The sequence below is a fragment of the Falco cherrug genome, chromosome 10 (assembly GCF_023634085.1).
Source record: "Falco cherrug isolate bFalChe1 chromosome 10, bFalChe1.pri, whole genome shotgun sequence".
NCBI lineage: Eukaryota > Metazoa > Chordata > Aves > Falconiformes > Falconidae > Falco > Falco cherrug.
Window position 1 is genome coordinate 30265344 of NC_073706.1, and position 24715 is coordinate 30290058.

At 40.0% G+C, this 24715-nt stretch overlaps 1 protein-coding gene across 1 annotated transcript in view; it reads left to right on the forward strand.

Moving 5' to 3' along the window:
* Positions 1 to 22656, forward strand: part of STK33 (serine/threonine kinase 33) — a 30359-nt gene extending 7703 nt beyond the window's left edge. Inside the window, 8 exon segments of the mRNA XM_027810395.2 lie at positions 2268 to 2281; positions 3128 to 3232; positions 3509 to 3623; positions 4893 to 4977; positions 9384 to 9425; positions 10625 to 10828; positions 13705 to 13892; positions 14357 to 22656. Coding sequence (XP_027666196.2) covers positions 2268 to 2281; positions 3128 to 3232; positions 3509 to 3623; positions 4893 to 4977; positions 9384 to 9425; positions 10625 to 10678 — 415 coding nt within the window. The 3' untranslated portion in view covers positions 10679 to 10828; positions 13705 to 13892; positions 14357 to 22656.
* The last annotated feature ends 2059 nt before the right edge of the window (positions 22657 to 24715 follow it).

Genomic DNA, 24715 nt, shown 5'->3' on the forward strand with positions numbered 1-24715 from the left:
GTAACATTAATTCACCCCTTGTTGTGATGACTGCACAAGAATGAAAATACTGCGTATGAATTAATATAATACAATTCACACTCCTTTTTATTGCTTAATTTGAAAACAGTAATACAAAAGCCGTAAGATCATCTTCTGATTTTAATTCTGGTTTTGCAAATTACTTTTCTTCCCGCCCTGAATAATAGCTTGTGCTCCTGGTGCTCCTCTAATGGGCCTGAAGATTCTGTTACAGCCATTACCGCTACCATCACAACTTTGACCCTTCTAGGCTGCAGCTAATGCCTTGCTGGTAATTTGCTGGCCGCCAGAGCTCTCTGCAGTGCAGATGGCCTGCTCCATCTTGGTACCAAGGGTATTATTGCCACGGCAGGCTCAGCCTCTACCTATTTGGGGAGCATAAGCCCTGAGGTGACTCATGAACTCTGTTTTCATGAATGTTAATGCACAGGGTTGCCTCTGCATAATGGGGCAATGCCAGCATGATGGATTTTTATATGTAATTTAAACTGAGGTGTACTTTACACTTTCCATTTCATTTCTATTTTAACATATACTAATAGAAGCATACACAATGGTAACCAAGAAAAAGAAAATCCATTAAAATACAAAAGTATGTCAGCACGTTGAAAGAGTAGACTAGCCGGAGTCCTGCTGCCTGCCACACTCGAAGCATGGCCCATAAGCTGCTCTCTGATAGGAAAGGGCTGGGGGCTGCTGTTTCCCGTGCAGTCCATGCTGCTGCACTTCTTGCTCGTTCTTCCAAGTGTGCTCAGAGGCTCTGGCCCCTGCAATAGTACTTGAAAACCTTTACGCAGCTAAAGAAATCTAGGATGCCTAATAAATTACTTCCTGCATTGCAGCAGTAAGAAACCTATTAAGAAAATGTGGTACTTCTTGCTCCTTTCTAAAGGCACAGAACATTTCTTTGCAGATTTTCAAGGTTCCATTTGATACATTTCACCTACTTAACTCGATTGTCACCAGCCAATGCTTACGCAGTGTTGTGTCCCAAAATGAATACATTCTTCCCATTTTCTGTTCTTCAAATCGAGTTCCGTGTAGATTTAATTCCTCAGGGACATTGCAAAGGAGAATCAGAGGACAGAAGAAAACAATTTTTGTTGAAGACATTTTGAGATTAAAAGTTTTGGGGAAAATGCACTAAAATATTAATTTTATGTTTTACCTTAAAATTAAAAATTAAAGCCACGTGAATGAAACTCCAGAGTATTTTACTTTGATATAAAGTGGCAGGCATCCTTCACTAGAACGTGACAGTTACATTTTCAGTAGCTGCTTCTGTGTTTTGGGAGTAGAATTAGAACCATAATTTGACGCAAATAATTTATTTGATGAAGTTAGTATCTTTTTTGTTTTAAATGGCCACCGATAGGTATATTAATTTCCTGGAAGTATTTGCTATGTATTTTTTGCACGTCAGTTGTGCACGAATAATATGATGTAAAATCTATCAGAAATTTAATCTGCCTTTATTAGTTTTGATTGAAAACACAGATCAGATGATACAGTTTTTCATTCGTTATGTGATTAGTAGAACACAGATCAATATTTAGTTTTGAAGTATATTCTCTAATAAACATTTACAGTTGATGTTTCTGGTTAATACTTCTGTTGGTAAACAGTAATAGTCACAGAAACCAAATACAAAGCAAGTTTACACGCTGGGTTTGATAGTAACACAATTTTTTTTAGGATACGTTTGTTTTAGTTTCATATATCTAACCTTTTTTATTGGTACCACATCATTAAGAATACAAGCAGGTGACATAGAAAGGTTGAATTTACAGACATCCAGATCCCACATTCTCTCAAATATTTCACTCCAAAGAACAAGAAATACATACAGGGCAAGAATGCGGCCAAGGTATATTTTTACAAACCTCTGTACTCTTAATATCTGCCCTTACGGGTATGTCTTACAATTTTTCTGACATTTCTTATCTTTACTTTTTTATTATCCTGTTTCTGCTGATAGAAATTTTGGTAAGGCCAAATAAGGCAACATCCACACTATGTAGCTGAAGGAGATACAGCTTGATAACAGAATAAAAAGTTAAATTAAATTGTGAAAAAAAAAGTGTAAAAAGTGAAATTAAATATGATGTTTTCTTTTGTCATAGTGCTTTCTGCTTTATGGTTTTGTCCTGAAAAATACATCTTTTGTAGCCATAAAAGGATATGATACACTTCTGTATTTTTCTGTGAATCACTTGCTTTAATTTACTGAAGAGTAGCAACTTAAGACTGAGAATTGAACATATTTCATAGATGGTAAGAATTTGGAACTGACTTCAGGGACACAAGCAACCACCATGTATGACCAAACTGACTTCTTACATGAACAGGGCTACAGAACAAAACGTATGTTGTAGTTCTTATACTGAATCAATGACCTGCATTTGATCCAAGACCCGTCTTTTAGAAAGACAGCTGATTGGGACTGACATGCCTAAACCGAGAGCAGTCTGGTTCGTCTTGTTGCTGCTGTTTCAGTTCTCATGATTGTCAACTCAGCGGAGTTTTAGCTCACTGGTCTAAAAACAGTGGGGTGTGAATTAATGATGGATCTTATTACTGAAATGTAGTAGTTGCTAGGACAGAATTGTTGAATTTTTTAATGGCAAAGGTACTTTGACATGAAATCAAAAGAAATTGTAAGTGTAAAGTGTTTGCAGTAAACAAAATTTCTGTGGTGGAAATACTGCACACGGCAGCAGCAGGTTAGCTTTCCGTCAGCCAAGTGATTTGGATGAGTGAGTTACAGAATACAAATATATTACATATCCAGTTTATTTTTTTCTAGCTGTTACTTCAGTTGTTGTATCTCGTTAAACCTTTGGCTGCTCCTTCGAAAATCTGTATAATAGCAACTATCTTTTCCTTATGTGGATACCCAGTGACCAAGATTATATCACCTTTTAACCTCAGAATCTTTCCCTTTAAACCCTAGACACGCATTTTTCAGAACTTGACTCACTTTTGTAGAGTTCTTCTGAAGCTTTCCCAGTCTTGCAAACTTTTTGATTTCACAGTGATACCACAATAGTTTTTGTCTCACCAGTGAAAAATAGTAGGTACTTTTTCACTGATGCTAATTTTCTTACACCTTTTATAGCAAGCTTAGAAGAAATGATTTTTGAACTAATAAGAAAGGGTGACCTGTGCTTTAAAAATCTGGTCTGGGAAATGGTTAGTGAGGCTGGTAAGTATGCGGTGTGCTCAAAAGATAGATGCTGAACATATTGCAATGAATTCCACAAATGCAGTAATCGTTTTCTTTTTTTTTTGCTTTTTAGTAGTATGCATTTTCTGAAAAGAAAAACCGATGTTAAAAAATCAATTGACATAAATGATATCATGAGCTGATTTCATAGCATTGTGAGTGAGATATTCTCTGCTGAATTAAAGCACTCAGTTGAAAATGGGTTGAGAAGTTAGTGGAAATGAGATGTATCAAGTTGTGGGGTTTTTTTCCTACCAAAACAAGTGTTGAAACTACTTCTGAAAGTTGATCCTGCTCGCCAAATCACAGCTAAAGAATTACGTGATAACCAGTGGATAACGGTGAGTTTTGAGGAGGTATCATTTCTTCACCTGCTGTTCTAACTCTTACTGACTTGGTACCTAAAGATGCTGTATCACATCAGTGGGACCCAGCAGAGTGGAAAATTAAAAAACCCCACAACATAAGCAACGGGACACTTGTAGGGGCCTTATCCAAAGCTCCCAAATCCATCAACATGTTTTGCTTGTACCCCATGGGCTTCTGATAAGCCCATTAATTAGGAGAAGCTTTACACTAGGTTCCTTACCCAAACCAACTTTACCTATTTCCCACGTTTTGACATAATATGGAAGTATGGGTTCCGGTCAGGTTTAACTAATTCTCACAACATTCCTATTACTGTAATAAAAGTATTTTTTTTAAATTTAAAAACAGAATATTGAGTCATAGATTTGTGGCCATTCCTGAAGGCAAGTGAATTGTGGTGCTGGAAAGGGAACCTGTGAGACCACGCCACTGCGCAGGCACTGAGCCTTCAGCGCTCTGATGAAACAGTCACGCTATTTTGTAGTTGAAATCAAAGCAGAGAGACTGGGTACACCTGCTGCTTAAAGGTAACAAACCTTGATTTCTTCCAAGCTGGCTTCAACGCCATGCAGAAAGAGAAATGCCGGTGAATCACTGGAAAATATTCTGGCATGTGGGAGGATAAATAGCACGCACTATTAAAAATGGACCACTGGTTTTGCCTCACACCTTCATCTACAAAGGACACATTCTGGACTAGCATGTATTTTTCTTCTTTCCTACTACATTGAGTAGAGATGAAGAAGCAGCTTTTTTCCTAAGTTTCAGTGCATTCTTGCATGTGTGAGAACAATGGCAAGCAAAGGTGTAACTCTACCATGGCCTGAAAATGAGACAATTTTTATTCACTTCTGCCCTGCCATACTTTGAGTACCACACTGTCCTTGCTTCATGAAAATGAAGATACGGAAAACTACCATCCATGTGATTTGATGGCTTTTCACCATTTATATTAATGAAGTTTGAGACTAAATTCCATATGATAACATAATTGCATGGAACAAAGCATTGCTATAGTTCATAGTAAACCATTTCTTCTCTCTGTACTATACAACAACTCAGGCACAGTAGATTTTAATTTGCAATGCTTTTCTTCATTTAAGAAGTAGGTAGCAGACTGGTTATCCTGACTATAAAATATCTACAAATGCAACCCATGTTAGTTGCCTTCCATTTACACTTTCACAGTAAGTGCAACACTTTTAATCGTTAGTTTCAATGCAGAACTGTATTTTAGAATTTTTGACCAAGTTTGAATGTTTCTAAATGTTGAGAGGTGGGCACTGCAGACAGAATTCCCTCATGGTGGGGAGCTCGCTCTGAAGCCTGCTGTTACGGACAGCTTTGGCAGACGTTATTGGGTCAGAAATAAATACCAACAGAAATGGGCTCTGGAAATACACTAAAATGCGCTTGTTCCTCCAGCAGATTCACTTCCAGCAATTTTAAGCTTCCTCCTGAAGGTAAAACTTCCTAGATGAGGCAGTGCTTCAGGCAGTGGTCGTGCCTTCGTGCTCCAACCCCTCCCGTACGTGGCCAGCCAGCCTTCTGTTATGGTAGAATTGCTAAGAGGCATTTTGGTCCCTTAAATTTCTCTACGTTAGCGTGAGCTGACTTTCAGTGCTATTTTAAGGCGTGGGTTGCCGTGTCTCCAGTTGTAACGGAGACTGGCAGCCATCTGCCTTTCAGCAGTAGCTCCAGCACGAGATGTTTTGAATCCGCTGTGTGTTACCTCGTGCAGCTGCTGCACTTGCAGAAGGTATTTGGTTGAACTTGCCCCAGGGGCTCACACAGCACCTGTGTGGTGCCCAGTGTCCTCATGTGCTTCTGCTGAATTTCTTGAAAAAACATTAACTAATCTGCCCGTTTTCTTGAATACTGATGGACCTGTTTAGTAATTTTACTACTAAATACACCCTCATCTTTGTTCAGTAGTGACACTTCCAAATTATTTATTTATTTAATAGCGGTTTTTATTTCATTGACAAATGATTATTTTTTATAAGGAGCTAAGAATACCAGAATGGTCATACAAGGTAATGTCAAAGGTCTTTCTCACATCGCCATCAGCGGCCAGTAGTGAAAACAGTACTGAAATATTAGAGCAGCCTTCAGTCGCTTGTTGCTCTGAACCTGAAGAAAGCGGTGGTGACAAAGCTCCATTGACTTTTTCCCTCTGATTTGTCCAAATATTTTGAAACTCCTAAAAATCGACTTGTGGCAAAGAATTCCTCAGCTTCAGTGGGGAGACCAGGAAGGAGAGTCTCCCTTGTTCTGTACCTTCTGCCTTCCACCGGAATGTTTTGTTGGATTCTTATTTGCATTCTCCAGTGCTGCTTGTGGGTTTCACACGTATTACGTATCGCAGTGTTCAAAGCAGTGCTTAAATGTTTTTCCATTTCCAGTTAGAGCTTTAGGTTTTTACAGGAGTATAAAGAGAAGGAACGGGGACCTAAAGTGCTAAGTGACACTCTGCAGAGTTCTTGAACAACTGTTCTTTAAGCTGTCCTGGTAGGGCCTGGTTTTCAGAACCGCTGAGCACCTGTGGCTCCCGCCTTACTTCAGTGGGACTTGCAGGTACTCGGCACCGCTGAAAATCAGGACACCAGTTTCTACTTCATGTTTGTGCCTTCACAGCCTTTGTGATTTTACAATAGCCAGATGGGAAACATGAAAGTGCATTATCATGTAGAGAATTCTGCGTGTAAAAAAATTAACCCCTTGGTGCCGTGTGACACATGAGCTTCTGCATAGGAGTAAATGCATTTGGCACCACAGTCTCCCACCAGGAAATCCCTACCATCTGTACCAAAAATTTATGAAGTCACAAGTCATTCTGTATGATTAAAACTGGCATTTCAAAGATAGGTGCAGCAGTTTTATATTCCAGACAATACTTTAACAATAAAAATTTTAATTTAAAAGTTACCAGGTACTTATAGCTAAACAAATGACCTCAAGCTCAATTCAAGTTGATGTATACCTCTGGAGGTTTGTGTTTTGTCAGTTTGAGACCATATATAGTTTTGGCCGGGGGCTATGCAAAGGGTTGCTGATTAATTATTTACCAGAAATATTAATTAATGCAGTTCTGTTACTAGTTTTGATTATTCTGATCTTTATACCAGTTAAAATTTTCCCAGACGCACTTAAATTTTTACATCTGCTAAAAAGTTAGAGAAAAACACATGACAGAATCGCAGAATACTTTTAAGTTTCTAAGAAATGCAAAGATTGTATTACCACTATGTGTTGTTTCTGAATATTCTGCAGGAGTATATTACTTATATACTGAGTAAAATATTCAAAAAATACAGGGCAAATCGAATTTTGCAATAAATAGTTTTATGGATACACATATTTTGGTTTGATATTGTAATTTCCAGTTACCTTAAGCATGATTTTTAAGGTATGCTGTATTCCATTTTTTTAAACCTCATAATGTATTGTATAGATTGTGATACAGTTTCACTGTAAGAATACTCTACCTCATTTTCTTCACTTCCCACTAGAAGAATTTGATATTTTCTTAGATCTGATTTAATGGAAGGTGGTGTTTCCTTCCAGGTAGTGGGTTTGGTCTTTTTCTCCTTTCTTCTCCACTACTGATTTTAGTTTTTCTTGGAAGAGCTTTTGAGCACATTGAAGGTGAGCTCTGGTTTAGAATCCTCTGTTATTGCTGTGATTTTTGATGAAATTTACAGTTATGCGAGTGCTTGACTGAAGAGTAAATCAAGGCCCTAAATATAAAATGTATATGATCACTGAGTGAGCTTTCTTGTTCCTTTTGGGAGCAGATTGACTTTTAGAAGCAAACAAAATGCCTAAAGCCCAAATCCTCTCATGCCTGACTTACAGCAAACAGCACGTAGGTGCGTTCCTGTTATGCAAATTATTTAAGTATGTTTCCAAAGTTATCTGAGGACCTGAAAAACTAGATGCAATGAAGGACTGAGATGCCTAAGCTGCATAATGATTCTGAGAAATCTGCTTAGAGCTCTTGCTTTAACAAAGCGGCCTCTCACTCTCCCATCTTAAATTTTCTCAGCTATCTGGAGTTGCATCTTTTTGTGCACCTCAAAGTGCCCAGCACTGCCAAGGGAGGGAGGTCTGAGCTGAGTTACAGCCAAACCAGACAGCTTCCTGACAGAAAGCAGTAAAAATCATGGCTTGCTCTTAGTAACTGGCAGAGATAAAACCTTTTGTGTGGTGGCCTAGCGATCGGACTGCTTGCTGAAGATGCAGGAGACCTGGGCTTGATGCACAGCGTAAACTTGCCTAGAGGCAAAGGCTTGCGCTGGGGGACAGCACGGCATTGCTTTTTCTTCCCTTGACTGAAGCGATGACATTTGGGTTGGATTGCTCGCGAGAGGGTCACTTTCTGTGATTCTGCAGAGCAGGCATTTGACAGGAATGATAAGGGCCAAGATACATACTACACAAGTGCATTTAATACACATATGCCTTCACTCTGCACCAAATACGGAACCTGAAACCACTTCAACATCTTTGCTACCAGCAAAAGAACGCATTCTGCTGTCATAGCTCAGGAGAATAAGTAGCAGTTGCACTCTGTGATATGTTTCTAATACACAAGTTCCCTTTTGTTTATGTTGCCTAATTACTTGTGGGTTTGTCACTGTCTGTGTAAATTTAGTTACCTCATGTTTAGTTACCCATCTTAGTTACCTCATGTTTAGATTTTCCATTTCTGTGGATCAGTCTCCTTTTTTAATTGATGGTGGCACTCAAGGTTTCTCTGATCTAAATCAAAAGCGTTGTTTCTAGCTTTCTTCTGTATAGAAAAATCAAGAAACCAGGCAAGACAGTTGCTCCTTTTTGCTTTATGTAGTTACAATTGGTTTCGGATTTAAACTCTTAAGACCTTTATGTATCAGTGCTTTTCTCTGGCTCTGTCAACTGTCCCCATGGTATCAGAAGCATTTTTAGTATTTCCAGACATCCTGTTCTTCTATTTTACTTTGTATCATACCTAGTTTGAAGGTTCTTCTGTTTACTGTATAACGTTTTAAATGTTTTAATTGTTTCAGTGGAATGCTTATTGGATTCTGAATGTCTGATAATGAATCAAGAATTTAACAGAACTGTTTCCTGCTCTCAGTTTACTGCTGTTAACTGAAATCTTTTTTTCCCCTCAGTACTGAGGTTTTGTCTCCTAAAATCTAAATCTAAAATACTCCAGACTAAGGCTTCGAACAGCTCTTGAAAATGATCCCTTCAGCCTTGTGGTTTTAAAGTGCTGTATGTGCCGTTGAGATTAACAGAATAAAGGTGCTCATCAGGCTTGAAATTCTGTATGTTAGATGTGTTCATGGACAAAATACTTTATTGCATTTCCATAAGAAGTTGGGTATCTCTGCATTTTTGCCTTGAACCCTGCTAGAGTTTGCTTCCTTAAAACTGAGCAGAAAAAAAGTTGAAATGGAAACAAAAGAAACGGGAACAACATAGTCTGTCAGTTAGTACACCTCCCCTCCTTTCACCCGCAGTTGGCACCAGGTGCTAGTGAATTAAACCCAACAGGTGTTCAAATGAGCCAGCACAGATAATTAACTTAAATGGTCCTATTTTCTTAAAAACTGTCAGGAAATAAACTCCCCCTTCTCTTTTATGTGGTATACAATTATCTGGCACTCTGCAAGGCCTAGATCTTTTAAAAAAAACTAAAATCAGCCTCTGATTTTTTGGGTGCAATTCACTGCAAGCTGCATATTTAACTACATAACTGTTCATGCCAAAGAGGTAGTTACAACGCGTGTCATCGGTTATGCCCACAGCCGTCGTAACTGCAGGTGTAAATATGCATCTGCAACAGATGAGGTTGTTTTGCAAAATCGAGACTTACCTTTCTGATGGGGATGAGTGTTTATGCCTTGATCACTTGGTACGTATGTGTATGTAGGTAGCTACTTCAAAGGAAATACTTTCTAAATACCAGTCAAGTAAAGAAAAAAACCTAGGAGTTTGAAGTAAGAATTGCTAGTCTAATAAGATGGGGGTAAAGAGCTTTCAAACAAAAGAGTCTTGTCTGTTACCTCTTTCCTCTGTTGGATCCACTGTGTGACCTCAGAAAACACCATTATGATCATATTTTCTGTGTTGCAGTTTACCAGTCTGTACAGTGCAGATAAAAAACTACCTAGTAACTATCTATCGTTAATTAATATTAGAAAAAAGTATCTCTGCTGTTAGTGAAGTGCTCTAAGAGCATCAGGAGATTGGTAGCAATTATTAATGCAAAATATTATCCCTTACAAATAAGCAACAGGACAACTCCAGTTTTCAGAGTTGTGTATAAACTTTGCATACAGTACACGCTTGCCTTTCTCGCCAAGCTTTCAGATACACAATCGTCAGCTTTACCAAATGGCCAAAGGAGTCAAATCAAAATTATTTCAAATCATTCAGCGTGAGGTGAGAGGACAGGAGCCTGAGCAGTTTAAGGAAAGCTGTTCCTTCTGGACCCATAGATCGTTGCACTACCCATTCCAGATAGGCTGAGTAAAACAGGAGTGCTGGATAGGCATGTTCGTTTGCTCAGTAACGTAAAGAAATACTGATGGATACAGACACAGGGAGAAGCACAGGCAGTGGAAAATCTCAGAGCCATTCTCCAACTCTTTGGGGTTTCTTGTTGTTACTTTTGTAGAAAAAGCTAAAATTCCTTTGCAAATTTTTGAGATCCATAATTGAAGGAGTTCTGGAGGAAAAGGTCATCTGCTTCCTTCCTGACTGTGGTAAGAAGAACAGTAGTAGTAGTAGTAGTAGTACTTGCAGGTTTGTGCTTGCAAAAGAGATGACCGGCATTTGGAAAAACTTTTTTTCTCAATCTGACTGTGGATTGAACTGCTGGGCTTAAAACAAACAGGGCTATTACCTTGGTGTCATGTTTTTAGTAATAGGTCCTAGATTTGATGTCAAACGTTAATAAAATTTACTGTCACGTCTAGGGTGAAACTCATGTTGTCTGGAGACCACGCCTTGGAGTTAATGAGGGAATGGGAAAATAATCTAGACATCGGTGAGGAATGCAATACGTAACAAGAATCAAGTAACCCTGCTACTACCTGCCAGCAGGCTGAAACCAGTGAAGCACAAGAAAGCTCTGCCAGTTACAATGATAACATAGAACCTGGTGCAGAAATTGAAAGAGAGAAAGGGGGCAACAAACCCTCCACAACAGCAGACCAGGTAAGGTCTACTTTGTTGTAAAATACAACAGGGTAAATGACAAGTAGAATGGAGAGGGATTTAGGAAATGTGCAGTGTGGCCTACTGCAGGGAGAAATTGCGGATGTCTGCTCAAACATTGTAGTGTAAGAACAGAAATAAATACTAGGATATAAGGTGAACTCGCCACTGCACAGTTGTCATGTAAGTACTGTGCACTGTAAGAAAACATTTCGACTGAGATACCAAGTCCATAACAGGTAATGTCTCCTGTTTGTTCTCTTCAGGTGTAGGGGCTATGTGTACACACGGGATGGGAGAGAGCAGGAGGAATGTGGCAGAAAACCATGGGATCTTAAGACAGCAATATTTAGGGGCACTGAAAAGGAATTCTTCACAAAACAGCTGATTTTTTGTATATGCGCACTCTAGCTAATCTAAGTAGCCATCTTGTGACACTGGCTCTGGGGGGAAGGAGCGGGGAGCGGGGGAGAAAAGGGGAAATAATTGTTCATAAACAACAAACATATAAACCCCCAATTAATAATGAAGTCCAAAGATTAACATTTTGGGTAGTCTTTTGATTTCTTTGGAGGATTGCCCAAGATACTGAATTGCCATTCTTTGTACCTTTTCTGATTCCTCTGTGTCCTCCTTGAGATGTGGAGACCAGAACTGTACCTTGCTAAAATTTCCTTTCCTTGTGCCTCTCTTGATCCTTTTGTTTAATCAGGGAAAAACTCTAACGCAAACGCTGAGGACTCTGCCTCAGCCATGACCTCTGAGGCTCACAGATTTGTCAGTCACAAGGTACCTTGCTGTGCCACAGCCTGAAAGCGTCATTGTTACATCGTGTGGTTTCTGCTTTCAAAGAGGCTACTTAAGCAAAGAACGAGCTCTTGATAGGGAGTAATAATGCATATTTATTACGGCTGAATATTCTTGTATGAATTAAAAGGGGTCTATATGCAAAAAAAGGATTTAAATATACTTTATATGCCAGAATCAAAGTTCTAGAAGTTCTGCTTCATGCCACCCTAACTGGAGATGTGGAAACTGTCATCCTTACTTCCAGGCTCCATGGGCACAAACAACTTTGCTGAGCTTGCCTGGAAATGCTCTGGCCCAGCCCCTGTTGAAAAGCTAGGTCAGGGTGTGTTTCTGGAGTGTCATAGGTTAGGTTTTATATAAAACAATGAAAACTGCTCTTTCTCCGAAACGGGCCCTGAGGCAGCAGAAGTGGTGATGGTCGTGCTGCTGCTCTTTTTTACTGTAGCCTAGGCACGGAGTTTGAGCTGCAGCAGACTTCAGATTCCTTGTCTTTCTGAGCATGCTGCCTACAGACAGCTCCTTTCTCAGGCGGGACTTTTCTTTCATTTATCATCTTGTATCTCCTTTCACCTCATTCATCACTATCACTCAAAGAATACTAGCACTTCTTCCACAGACAGAGGACAAATGCTGTGGTTTGGATTCCATTGTATGGACCACGTACGCACAAATTATTTGTGGCAATGCCTGTGTTGGAATTTGCTTATATTTCCTTTCTCTTCCTCCTCCTTCTTTCCCACACAAGACAAAAGACAGACTTGGCATAAGTATTTTAAGTACCGATAGGGACAAAAACTCCTTCAATATTCCATACCCAATATGCAGCACTGCTGTATGGGGGTGACTGCTCCTGCTACTAAGCTGGTCGCTGATCACCATCCCTAGCGGACTTACATGGATGCCTCCCCAGGGGACCTGTTTCCTTCCCATTCAACTGAACAGGAAGTCACAGCAAAATAGACAAAACCCTAGAAAGTGAGAAATGACTTACTGGGTGAGATCATCTAGCTCAGTACTCTCGCTGACAGTGACAGCAGGAAACGTTATCTCGGGAGAATATACAAGCCTGGCTGTTGTCTCCCATGTGGTACCAAGCCTGGACATTTCCTCCCATGTAGTGCCCTGGCATCCAGAATTGTCCTTACGGTTGTTAGAAGATACATCCCAACATAATCCTTTTAGTATTCATTATGGACCTGTTGTCAGTGAATATGTCTGATTCCTTTTTGAATACGCCGACACCATCTGCCTCTGCAGCTGCCCATGGCTGCGAGATGCAGGCATGCACTCTTTACCGAGTAAAGAAACAATGTTTTTTCTGTTTTAGACGGATCTCCTACTCTGTTCATCAAATAGCCCTTATTTCTGGAATTACAGCATGGGATGAACAGCTCACATTTATTATTAGGATCTCTGTCGTATCCCTCCTCAGTCACCTTCTCACCAAACTGAAGAGCCCCAGACTTTTTAATCTCTTCTCATGTACACTCTCATGCTCTATCACTTTGATTATTTTAATTGCCATTCTTTGTACCTTTTCTGATTCCTCTGTGTCCTCCTTGAGATGTGGAGACCAGAACTGTACCTTGCTAAAGATGCAGAGGCACCAAGGTTTTATGTATTAGGAAGATGGGGTATATTGTGATATCCTCAATACCATCTCAGCAAGGCCAGATGTATTTGGCTTTCTGGATACCACTGCTTCTCCAGCCACTGCCACCAGGCAGCCCTCAGTGGTGGCTCCAAGTAGCTTCCCTCAATTGTGACTGTAACTGCCAGTTTTTAACCATCATGTAGACCTGCTCTGAATTATTTTCCCCAAGTGTGTCATTTTACACATGCAACACCCCCATCCCATCCCACCCCACCCCTCTTTCTTTTTTCTTTCTTTTTTTTCTTATTTTCTGAAGCCTCTTTCTCTGTGTTCTGCAAGGGAAAAGAAATATGGCTTCACCCAGGGGTAAAAGTGTACACAGAACATTTCCAGTTTAGCTGTGTAAGAATTTTACTGCTGATAAACATACAGATGTTGTCACTTATCTGGACCACTCTTTTCCCCCAAATAGAGCCCTGTTCAGGATCGTTTCACTGATGCCAGTTCTCTAGAGCCTTTTTAAGCCTCCAAAGCATATCAGCAGATTGCTTCAGCTCCTTCATTCTTGTTTCATGGACTGGCAAGAAAAAACGTAGCACACCTGTCTTACCAAACGTAACTCTTGGGAACGAGAATACAGCCCTCGAGACCTACAGTGTTGTGAGTACCTTATCGAGCACCCTCGCTAACATTTTATTGAAAGTTTGTTTAAATTGAGAGATAAAGTAACATGTAATTAAAGACTGGCTGTTTCATGTTTCCCTGGTAAAATACTATTTTGCATCCAGATAGGAAACACAATGCAGAGGAACCAGTATTGCCCTTTGAGATGACCAGGGTTTAGATACTTGGTCATCCTGTGTATTTAGGAGTGTGATTTTAAGCTTTAAAAGTATTGGACTACTTCATCTGTTAGTACTGGATATTATTTGTGTTAGCAGGAGGGTTTAGAGAAGTATATTTTCGAAAGTCAAAATTGTACTTCATTGTACTGAAGTAAAAAGGCTTAGCTTTTCAGTAGGTATAATTGTTGTTATTACTACTAAAATCACTGATTCTTATCAATTAAAGACATGTACCAAGGAATAGTCAGCTGTTAGCTAACTTTGTCTTGTTTTTTGCAGAGATAAATCTTCGAGTAAAAGTTGGACTTTGTCTAGTGAAGACCATTGATACTATCTTGGCTAAATTTTAACCATGAAACACACCAAAGAGATACCAAAGAGCATCATTTTTATGAGAGATGAAGATACAATTCTTCATCTCTCGTTTTTATAATATGAAGATACCATTTTAAACTGTGTTTGAATACTGTGATGAGTTAATATGTGTAATTTTGACTCAGAAAATAGTTAGTGAAGATTAAAGTCAAGAAAATAGTCATATAAAGTTGTTAAAGCAAGAAAGTTCTGTCTCAGAAAGATTGGATTTAAAATGTACAGGTACGAAGCTTGTCTCGTACTGTAGGAGAGATAAAAAATTATCATTTCTGTATGATCTTATTTTTACATACGATATATATCACAATATATGTTATACAGTATGGTACAGTTACACTAGAATAGTATTTTGTAATTCTTCTCTGTTGCACCACTTTGCTCATATTGGTGTTCTTCCCACCTTTTTAGTGTGTTTATAAAGTTGTGGTCATTATTTTTATTTTTTAAAATGTAGTCCCCTGCAGGTAGGTCAGTATCTCCAGTATCAAATTCAAAGTGGAATCAGGATTGCCAGGAAAAAAAGGGAGAATTGGACAAGTCCTTGGTGCCTTCCACCAGTGAACCAGGAAATAAAAGCCTACTGACTTCTGCTGTTGCATTCAGAACCAAAAAGAAATCGTAGGGCAACCATCGACTCCAAACAGCTTAAGAGTAAACAACTATTACTTGTGTCAGAATGAGCAGACCATATAAAGATGGACAAATCTATCCTGAAGTGTTTGCCTCTAGTCTCCTGAACCCTTTAATCAGAAAGCTTTAGCTTTCCTTTAGCACTGAAGAAAATCTAACAGCAGTGTGAACTCCTAACCTCTAAGAGGACATCCACTGAGAGTATTTTTGTCAGAGTACAAATTACAGAATTGTCTAAAAATGTATGTGATTTACCTGTTCTATACTAATAAGCACCATGCCAGGTAGGCAGCTGGCTTTCACAAATCCATTTTGCTGTGTTTTACTCACGTTTACTTTCTTTCCTTTTATCACAAATGTTTAGGGGCAAAAAAATGAGGCCAGAATCTGTAATAGGGATTCCCAAGCACTGGATGCTTTACACCCTGAGAATATTCTGAGAAATTGCTTATAAATTTGCCTGAGGCATTACAGCAGAAGTGCTCCAGTCTATGGAATTTGTTACTGCTATTTTAGGTTGCCGTCAATTGCTTATTTTTAAACAGAACTTATTTTAAGCTTGATGAATAGGAAATGTATTTTTAAGTACAATGGAATTGCTATGGTTCTCACTACTGAATTTCTGGTGTGTTGATTAAATTCTTTAAATAAAACAGGTGTTAGAGTAATGGCCTTTACAAGTTAATTAATCTTCATTTTCAAAAGGATGAGCTACCATTAAGCTTAGGTTTATTATACATATGTGTAAATTGCAATGTGATTTACTGTTCCAAAGACAAAGCCACTCTCTAAGGACAGGTCTTTCCCATAGACTGGCGTTGTGGTACATGGTGTGAGCAAAATATACACGCTCCTGGCTGGTTGAAAACATTTCCTTAAATATATGTACATTCTGTGTTATGGCTTATTCAAGCAATTATGCTGAGAATATCAGTCTGAGGAGACATCACCTACTTAAATATCTTCTGATCTCCACAATAATCTTAAAATTCCTCTTACAGCCATTACAACCTTGACTTCATTGAGGCGTGAAGTATTCCTATTAGAGGGCCAAAATCTTTCTCTGTACATAGGTGAAAACTTGGAGAGATCTGATTTACAGTAAACGAAGAAAGAGCTTTTTGACCATATAATATTAGAAGGGTAATATATCACTCTCATTCTCAATGAAGAGTATAGCTGTCTGTATAATCAGGCACCTTTTTGGGAGAATTAATCTTCTAGTTTCTGTTTTTCAAATCAAAGTCAAGTCTGTTGAGGAGCTGGGCACAAAAGGTGTATTCCACCAAATGTGGTGACCGTAAGAAAGTCAGATTTCTATACTTTTCAGACAGACTTCAGCAAGAATTTCACTTTAAACAGGAAGTTGTCCTTTCTTTCTCTTTTTGTTGTGTGCTCACACAGTAGTGAAGTCTACTTCACATACAAGCTCTAATAGTCACACTGTTTTTATTTGATGTGGTTCAAATCTTTTACAAAGTCCAGACTGCTTTCTGCTTCTTGTGACACCAGAATGTTAGGTCAGACTGTGGCCTGAATAACTGTCTCCTCAGCTATTAACCGACACCGCTCATTCTTTTCATTTAGTGAGACAGTCGCTTGAAGGGCATGTCTGGACTTACTATTAAAACAGTGGCTGCATCATTAGCCAAGCTCATGGCAGTCCTACCCCATCACCACAGCTGCTCAGCAGTAAACTCCTTTCCCTGACAGGGCATGGTATTGAGGGTGCTGGTATTCTGTTACCAGGCGCACTTTTTTGTAACACAGATAAAATTTCCAGAAGCCCAGCAGACACGCTGCCGTTTTCTACCACCCCTACTCTTTTGAACCAAGGAAGCTCGAAAATGCACTGCTTCGCATCAAAGGGTTATGTCATTTTTACAGCACTAGCAGAGCACAATAAGCATAATTTACCTTTAAAGAGTGAGCTATTTACTTGTCTTGGTTGCATTCCCCTATCCTGAGATATTAAATTATTTCCCAGCTGTCGATCTTTAGGTATTTTGGTTAGAGCACACATTTTGTGGCTGGCTTCTCAACAGACTTGACTTTGATATCACCTGTTTGACTGTCCTTTACATTCCTGGATTTATTTTGTACATTGTTCTGTTTCGCCTAGGTACGTTTCTGCTTCCACGACTCCTCATGCTTTTTGCCACAGACCAGATGGATGCCCTGTGTTGCCCCGTGTGTCAAATATGTCCAGTGTTGTCCCAATATATCAGTGGATTTTGATGATGTACAGTGGAGGGCTGTGGGGCTCACATGGAAGAGGGCAGCAGCCTGTCAGATCCATGGCTTGTAACTGCCTCCTGCCCAACACGGAGTTTTATCAGGGAAAGAAGGGAGTGAGGAATTAGGAATGTGTCCTGAAGGTGGTGATGCCAGAATGTTTGTGGATGGGAGCGGCTGAGCTTGTGTTGGAATTGCAGAAGAGTAGAACATCATCTACCCAAAGGCTGGAGAAGAAGCTTTCATTATGTGTGTGACTCCTAGTGTTAAAACTCTTGTCAAACAAAACAGAGCTCTTACAATATGCTCCAAGCGTTTTTCCTTTTTCTTCCTTATCCTCTTTTTTCTTTATGCCTTTTTTTCACTCCTTTTCAATACCTACATTTTCTCTGTTGATTTTTTTCATTTGTCAAAAGATTTCTTTTCTTCTTCCACAAATCTCTTTCTTGTCGTGCCTTTTGATGTGGCTTTTCTCCATGTTTCCCTTTCAACCCTCAGAGCTTACTTTAGTCTCTTCACTGTATTTGCTACGTGGAGGAGCACTATTGAAAAATTAAAAGTAGATTGCATGGGAATTTCTTATTTCTCCTTTTCCTCTAGAGACCTGTTTCTCTTCCCTCCTATTTCTATGAAGTTTACCATCCTCAAATGCTTCCTTCCTCTACTTCAAAATCATTTAACTCATCTTTCCCTCTATTCCTCTTTCCTTCCACTTCATCTTCCCCTTCACTTATGTTGCTTGATATTTAACTTCTCAGGTGGAGTGAGAATTCATGGTAGCATTCACATTACCGTGTTGTGGATAAATAATCTGATCTGTATCTCAGCCTTACTGACAAACACTTAACTTTCCGATTGCATCTGTACTGGCTTTTTGTTCCATTTTTTCTTGTTACACACTCAGTAACATAGTTAGGTTGGCAGTATTAACTGCTACAGCCACGTTATAACGACAGTCTCGTCTAACCCGTTACAGATCAGGTCTGTATGACATTGTGATTTAAACAGCGGTTGCTGGCAGCCTATCTCTGCTTGTCCTCCTATTATTGCAACCACCAGTAGAGCTGTTCTACTGGGAAATTTCAAGTGTAGACAAAGCTTTAATCAACAGTAATCTGATCCTTTAAAAATGCAACACCAATTCATTTATTTCTCGTTTCACATATGAAATTTTAATAGGTACAATCACCCTTAAGGATGTTTCAAATATTAACATTATGCACAATTACAAAACAGAATCTTTTTTCTGTATGGAACTATCAGCATCTTTGAACCAAGTAAGTAGTTTTCTGTGCAGACATCAGGTTTACTATCAATCAGAAACTTATTAACAGCTGTGTTATCCCTAATTAAGTGCAAAGCAATGGCAGACTTTTTAATTAAGTCTTATTTTCCTGAGAGGAGACTGGTGGGGTTTTTTTTCCTTCTCTTCTCCACCTCCATTCTTATTTACTGTGCAAAGCCCGCTTTAAAAATAACTGGGACACAAGATGGGGCCATTGACAAGGGGCCAAGATACCAGGAAATACTTCCTTTACAGAATGGCTGTGTGATTATACTGGCCATATTTCCTTCGGCTTTGTAAAATAATCTGAAATTTTAAAATTTTCTTGTGGTGTTTTTCATTTGGATTTCTTTTTTTAGTTCTGTTCTTGTCTGAAGGGTATCTCCTCTATTGTCAGTGTCAGCAAAAGTATTATTGCAATTAATTTTAGTGTATAAATTCATTTGAGAGAGAGGGGAGAGGCATGACATCATATGCACCAAAAAACGGTCCTTGTTGACTGAGTAGACCTCTGGGTGTGTACTACAGGGAAGAAAGTACATAGTTGCTACGGGAAAGAACTGGCCTTGCAGGTAAATTGAAGTTGAAGTCTCTGCGGGTGTTTTATTTTCTTAGTCCTGAGCAGTGCTGAGTGATATATACATACTCGTGAAGGAGGAAGAGAAGTACCCTGAAAACTTTCTTAATCTGCACTTCCTACCTGGCAGTATTTAATCTGGAGATCTTCTGTAACCACAGTTGCTGGATCGTTACTTTGCTCAGAGGGTAAGCAGTGTGTACATGTAGGAGGGCAGACTAATCTCATACTGCTCTTGACAGTATTTTCAAGTATGAATATTTTTATTTACAGGTATAGAAATGCCTTCTGTGTTCAGCGTATCTGAGAGACAAGATGGCTAAAGGCAAATTCTGACCTTGGTGTGCTGATAGTTTACACCAAGGACTTCAGTGAAATGCTGATGGTTTACATGGGGTGAGGATCTGTCCCTTACAGTTTAAAGAGAGTGTGGATCACCACATGATAGGAATTTCAGGGCAGAAGAGGATCAAGCCGTTGCCCAGCAAGTTTAAAAGGAGCAGTAGGTCACTGGAACCTAAAAGCCATAGAAACTCCTGGCGTTGCCTAGCTAGCCTTCCACTGAGCTCTGGGGAGCAGGAACTGTCATTTTCTGAGGGTTTACAGAGCGCTTGTTGCAACCTGAGCTGGCTTGAACCTAAGACACTGTTGTAATGTAAGCACTGAGGCCAGTAAAATCATGGTAATGGTTGTGGAACCACAATAGCTTTAAAATGCGGTGTCTCAATTATGGCAGCAAGTAAAAGTCTAGGTATAGCAGCTCCTCATTTATGGGTGTGCAGGTATGTCCTAATTGTTTGTCATATAGCATGACAAAAATTAAAAGGGCAACACTGTTTGACTCCTGCTTTGTGAAGCAAGCCAGTTAATTTTTTGCAGCTACACCTATTGCGTGGTTTCTTTGTTGTTTCCGGCAGAGATTCTTGATTTGTATATTTAGAAGTTTCCGTTTAGTAGTCCATATGTGGCACACTTTGGTTCATTGCAGTCAGAGGGCTTAATGAATGACTACTGTTTATGTGTTGTCTGGCTGTTAAAGCTTCATCCATATTTGTGTCTAACCCCAGCTTTGTTTCCAGGAAGAAAGCAACTGAGATAATGCCCAGGCCTATTTAAAAAGAGAATATTTTTTTTTATAATGGTTATGGATCATTTTTATACTTAATATTGTCTTGAAAACATTGGACCTATAGGCTTCAGGAATGTCCAAGTCTGATCACTTTTGCTCTGTTACTTTCATAAAAAAAGCAGAAATAAGCTTATGAATTTCTTCCACTTCTGCTCTCTGACTCTCTTCCACTTACATTAGGCTTATATTCATAGTGTAAGAAAAGTTTAGGTCCTCTGAAGATTAAATAAAAAAAGTGCTATTTTAATTCTTTTGATGGCAATAGCAATGATAGGTTAAGGTGTGATCCTTGACATCCCAACAGAATGCTCCAAGGTGCTCTGGACCAGGCAGCTGCTTGTGGCCAGAGCTCTGCAAGCAGCTGCTGTGTGGTACGGAGGAACTGGTGCGGCAGGAAGGACTTTCTTGGAAGAAGGACCGGAATTTGCATGAGAGTATGGCTTTGCTGGAAGTAAGTTGAAGGTAGCACCCTCTTCTTGGGTTTGTCCCCTATTTGGGTTAACTGAGGCCTCGGAAGGGGTAAACATCTAGTACAGTAACATTCCTGAAGCTTCTTCCCCCTTTCCATCTCAAATACGTGCTTTCCAAAGGTGGAAGTTTGCCGTGGTAACTCCTAGATTGCTAAGAGCTCTCAACACTCAGCTTGGGCTATTCTTCTATGTCAAGTGAGGAGTTGCTTTGCTTTTCTGTCCCAACCAAATATATTAAGAAGCACTATAAACGATGCAGTATTTATCCAAATAACTGCTGGTTTCTGGTAACATCTGGATTTAATGAATTAAGTCTTAATTAAAACGTGTTAAAAGTGAAGGTGTCTTTCATGTTGATAACGTAAAGAAGTGCAGTTTATCGTGCCTACATTTACAATTTGCATGAAAAACAGAAAAGTATTGTGCAAGCATTCAGAGCCTGCAAATAAAAGATGGTGATCAAAATAATTACTTCTTTCCCATAAGTAAGTGGTTTACTAATAATCTATAAAGATACAAGGGTAGGGCAGCCATAATCTCAGTGTGACTGTTGAAGAATGCATTATGGAGTCATTGGAGGCTTCTTAGCATTAACTAGGAAACACTTTGGGAAAGATGGCGTATCTCTACATACTGTGAAAGAAAAGGAGACTGTGGGGTGAAAGAACAGGAAGAGAAAACAGCGGCACGGGGTGACTGCTGTTACAGGTATCTGATAAGGAAAGAGAACTGCACTTAGCCTGAATGAGGAGAGTCAGCAAGAACATCACTGAAAGAGATAAGAGGACTCTCATCTCCCTTTTCTCCCTTTATTTATTCAGTGAGTTTCAGTCCTTGCAGAAAGCACCTGGTTGACAGCTCTGTACCTTGCAGTCCTTGGTTTATTCCCAGCAGGGTTTACAGTACAGACACCTACAGCACCAGTTTCCCCCCTTTGCTCTCCTAACGGGTAATGTAGGGCATGCTTTTATTTCCAAGGTGTGCTCAGTCATGGGCCTTTCTGCCCGCTTCTGCAGCAGCGTGGGTACAGGCTGGGGTGTCTGGCAGGCTTGGAGGCTGGACTAAAATGAGGCAGCTAATGTCGTTACTGCCCCAGTCATCGTCCCCACTCTTTGGTGGATGTTACCACCCCTGAGGCAGTGATGTCTAAACCACTCATGAATCAATTATTGAACTGTCGCATTTTTCAGCCTGGCCTATTAAATTAAACTGACATCAGTCTCATCTCACAAAGACATTAGATAGTGATGAATTTCAGGTACTGTTAACCTGGTTTTGAATTGGCCAGCTAGAGACAGACATTCATTTTTCATTCCAGCTGCCAGAACCACTGTCATGTCCTATCTTGCTGTTGCTGTTGCGGCTTGTTGATCAATGGGCAGCCTGCCTTGCTAGCTCCTGAGAAGGGGCAATTTCATAAGGAGAAAGGGAGCATAAGGAAGCCAGGAAGGTCAAAACCTGGATTTTTTTCTCTTTGTTAGAACTGTGAGGAAGAGTGCGTATGTAAACAGTGAGATTGGCTTGCTGGTTAAAAAAAAAAGCTATACTGGAAGAAAAGGCACAATAATGCCTATATGGACTTAAAAAGGCACCACGTGGAATGAATGCAATTCAAGTTAGAGGAGCTTAAATCCGTGGAAAAATGGGAAAATATTGCATGTTGCCAACGGCCTGCAGTACACCTACTGTGTATAAGCCCTGCTTGCTTTGCTGTGCTTCCACTCACCGGGCACCTGCTAAGGAAGCTGTGGAAACCTTTTACTGCAGCTTGTTAAAAGGTGCAAGGTCCTCAGACTGCTCTGAGCCAAACTTGCATGTGTGTGGCTTCGTCTGTACTTGTTCCCTTCCTGGATTCTGGTTTTATTGGTAACTGAAATAAAATAAAAAGGTGTTCAAATGGAGGTTGACTGCTCCTACGCTTTATCCTGTTTTCTCTACCCAGGACTTAGGGGGAATTGCTAGGTCTGTGGGTGCTTTGTTTTGACTCCTCATGGCAAGATAGAGCCATGGGAGACCTGTTACGTCCGGCCACAAATGGCCAGAAGGGTAACACGCTGGTTCACAAATGACCTACAAATGACCGCAGCACAGTGCCCCATAAAGCCTGTGTTTGGGAGCGCACTTCTCTTCACAGTGAAAAATAAAATTCAGCAAGAAAGTCCTGGCAGATATTTCCAGGTTGCTGGAGCTGTGGATTCATTGCTATTAATAAAACTCTTAATTGACTACTCTAGAGCAGCTATAAAAATTGATTAGAAGCATATGAGGAAATAAACATGGGTCAGGTTGTAGTGGCACAATGATATGAATTTGATGACCTATTAGGACATTTTTCTGTCTAACAAAGGATTTTTTTCAATAAACATTAAACAGCCCAAATTCTGCCCTCCAGCACTTCTCCCAGTCTAATGAATGTATAATGAAAGCAAATATTTGGTATAGCAAAAGAATCCCATTTTTTAAATCTCCTTCCTGTAAATTTTCAGGAGGTTAGGTTACTTGACATGTAAAACATCTATGAATTTTAAGTGAGGCCAGATTAGTAAAGCTCTATAGTTGGTCTTTCATCTTAATGTGACCAAGAATGTCCTCTAGCTCACTCTATTTACTAAGAAATTAAAAAATAGTAAATTGCACATCATCGCATGCCGTATGTCCATTCCTCTCCTGGGCTCTGCTCTACAGCAATGTTAATTGACTTGCCTAAACCCTCTTCTCCCGAGTTGTGACCACTCCTGATGAAACAATCAACAATGCTGCTGAGGAGAACAAGGCATGAAAAAACAAAGTATAACATTGAGCCACATGAAGAATAAATGCATTTCTGCAAAATGAAGATAAAAATGAAATATTAACGCATAACCTAATGCTTTCAAAAGTAGAATCTTCAGTTCTGGGTGCTGACTTAAAAAGCTGGGTTTTCAGGCTCAGCATTGCCTGAAAGTCAGAGACTGTTCAAAGGCATTTTATGCTGAGGGAACAAAATAATTAATGAGTAGAAAATGTAAACTGTTCTACATATTTGTTTCTGTTTTAGTAGACTTTGAATAAAGCACACAAAATTAAAAAAAAAAATAACAAATCTCAGGGGCTGTTAAATAAAGACTGCATATTCTTTTACTGGGCAAATTTAATAAATCTGTATGTAAAAGGTAAATTGAACTAGATCACATAGTAAGGACCATAAGCCTGCAGTATGTTAATGAACTTAATTTTTACCTTTTCACTCTCGTCTTCAGAGAACCTACGTTAAATCACAAGCTTTGTCTTTTATGCTAACACATAGTATTTAGATGAGGAGGTATTGCCCTAGCCTCACCTCCCTAGCAGAGCACGGTGAGGTGCTAAGGGAAGCACCTGAGTGCAGGAGCCAGCTGCAGGCAGTTTTCACCGCAGCCTGTTGGCAGGTGGGGGTGCTGGGAGCTGCCCTGGTTGGCCTGGGCTCCGTGCCCAGCCCATAAAGAGGTGTGGGCAGGTTCTAAGCCTCCTTGGGCACCTGAGCTATTGTCCTTAGGCTTTCTCCTTGGCTGGCCTTGGTCAGTAAGGCTAAGCATGGCTCTGGGAAGGAAAGAGGAAGAGCTCAGAGGAGGGGCCAGAGCGTGGTAGGAGCCTGGGGTTCAGCCCTGGAGGTTCCTGCACTCATCTGGGCAGCTTTAACCACCTCTGCCTGCCTGCGGCCCCCAGCATCTGCAGAGCGCTCAGCACCCCACCGGCCAGGGGAGCTTGCCCACAGGTGATTTTTGAACATTTCTTCTAATGCTCCGCTTTGAGGTTGTTCGTGTTGCTGTTTGTCAGTGCACTTCACCCAGACCTGATGCTGGCCGTGGGGTTTTCTAGTTTCCCTGTAGCTTTTCTGCGTTGCTACCACTGTTAAGCTTTATGCAGCTTACTTGGTGTAGCGATGTCAGCAGCCCCTGGCTGAGGTGTGCTACTATCC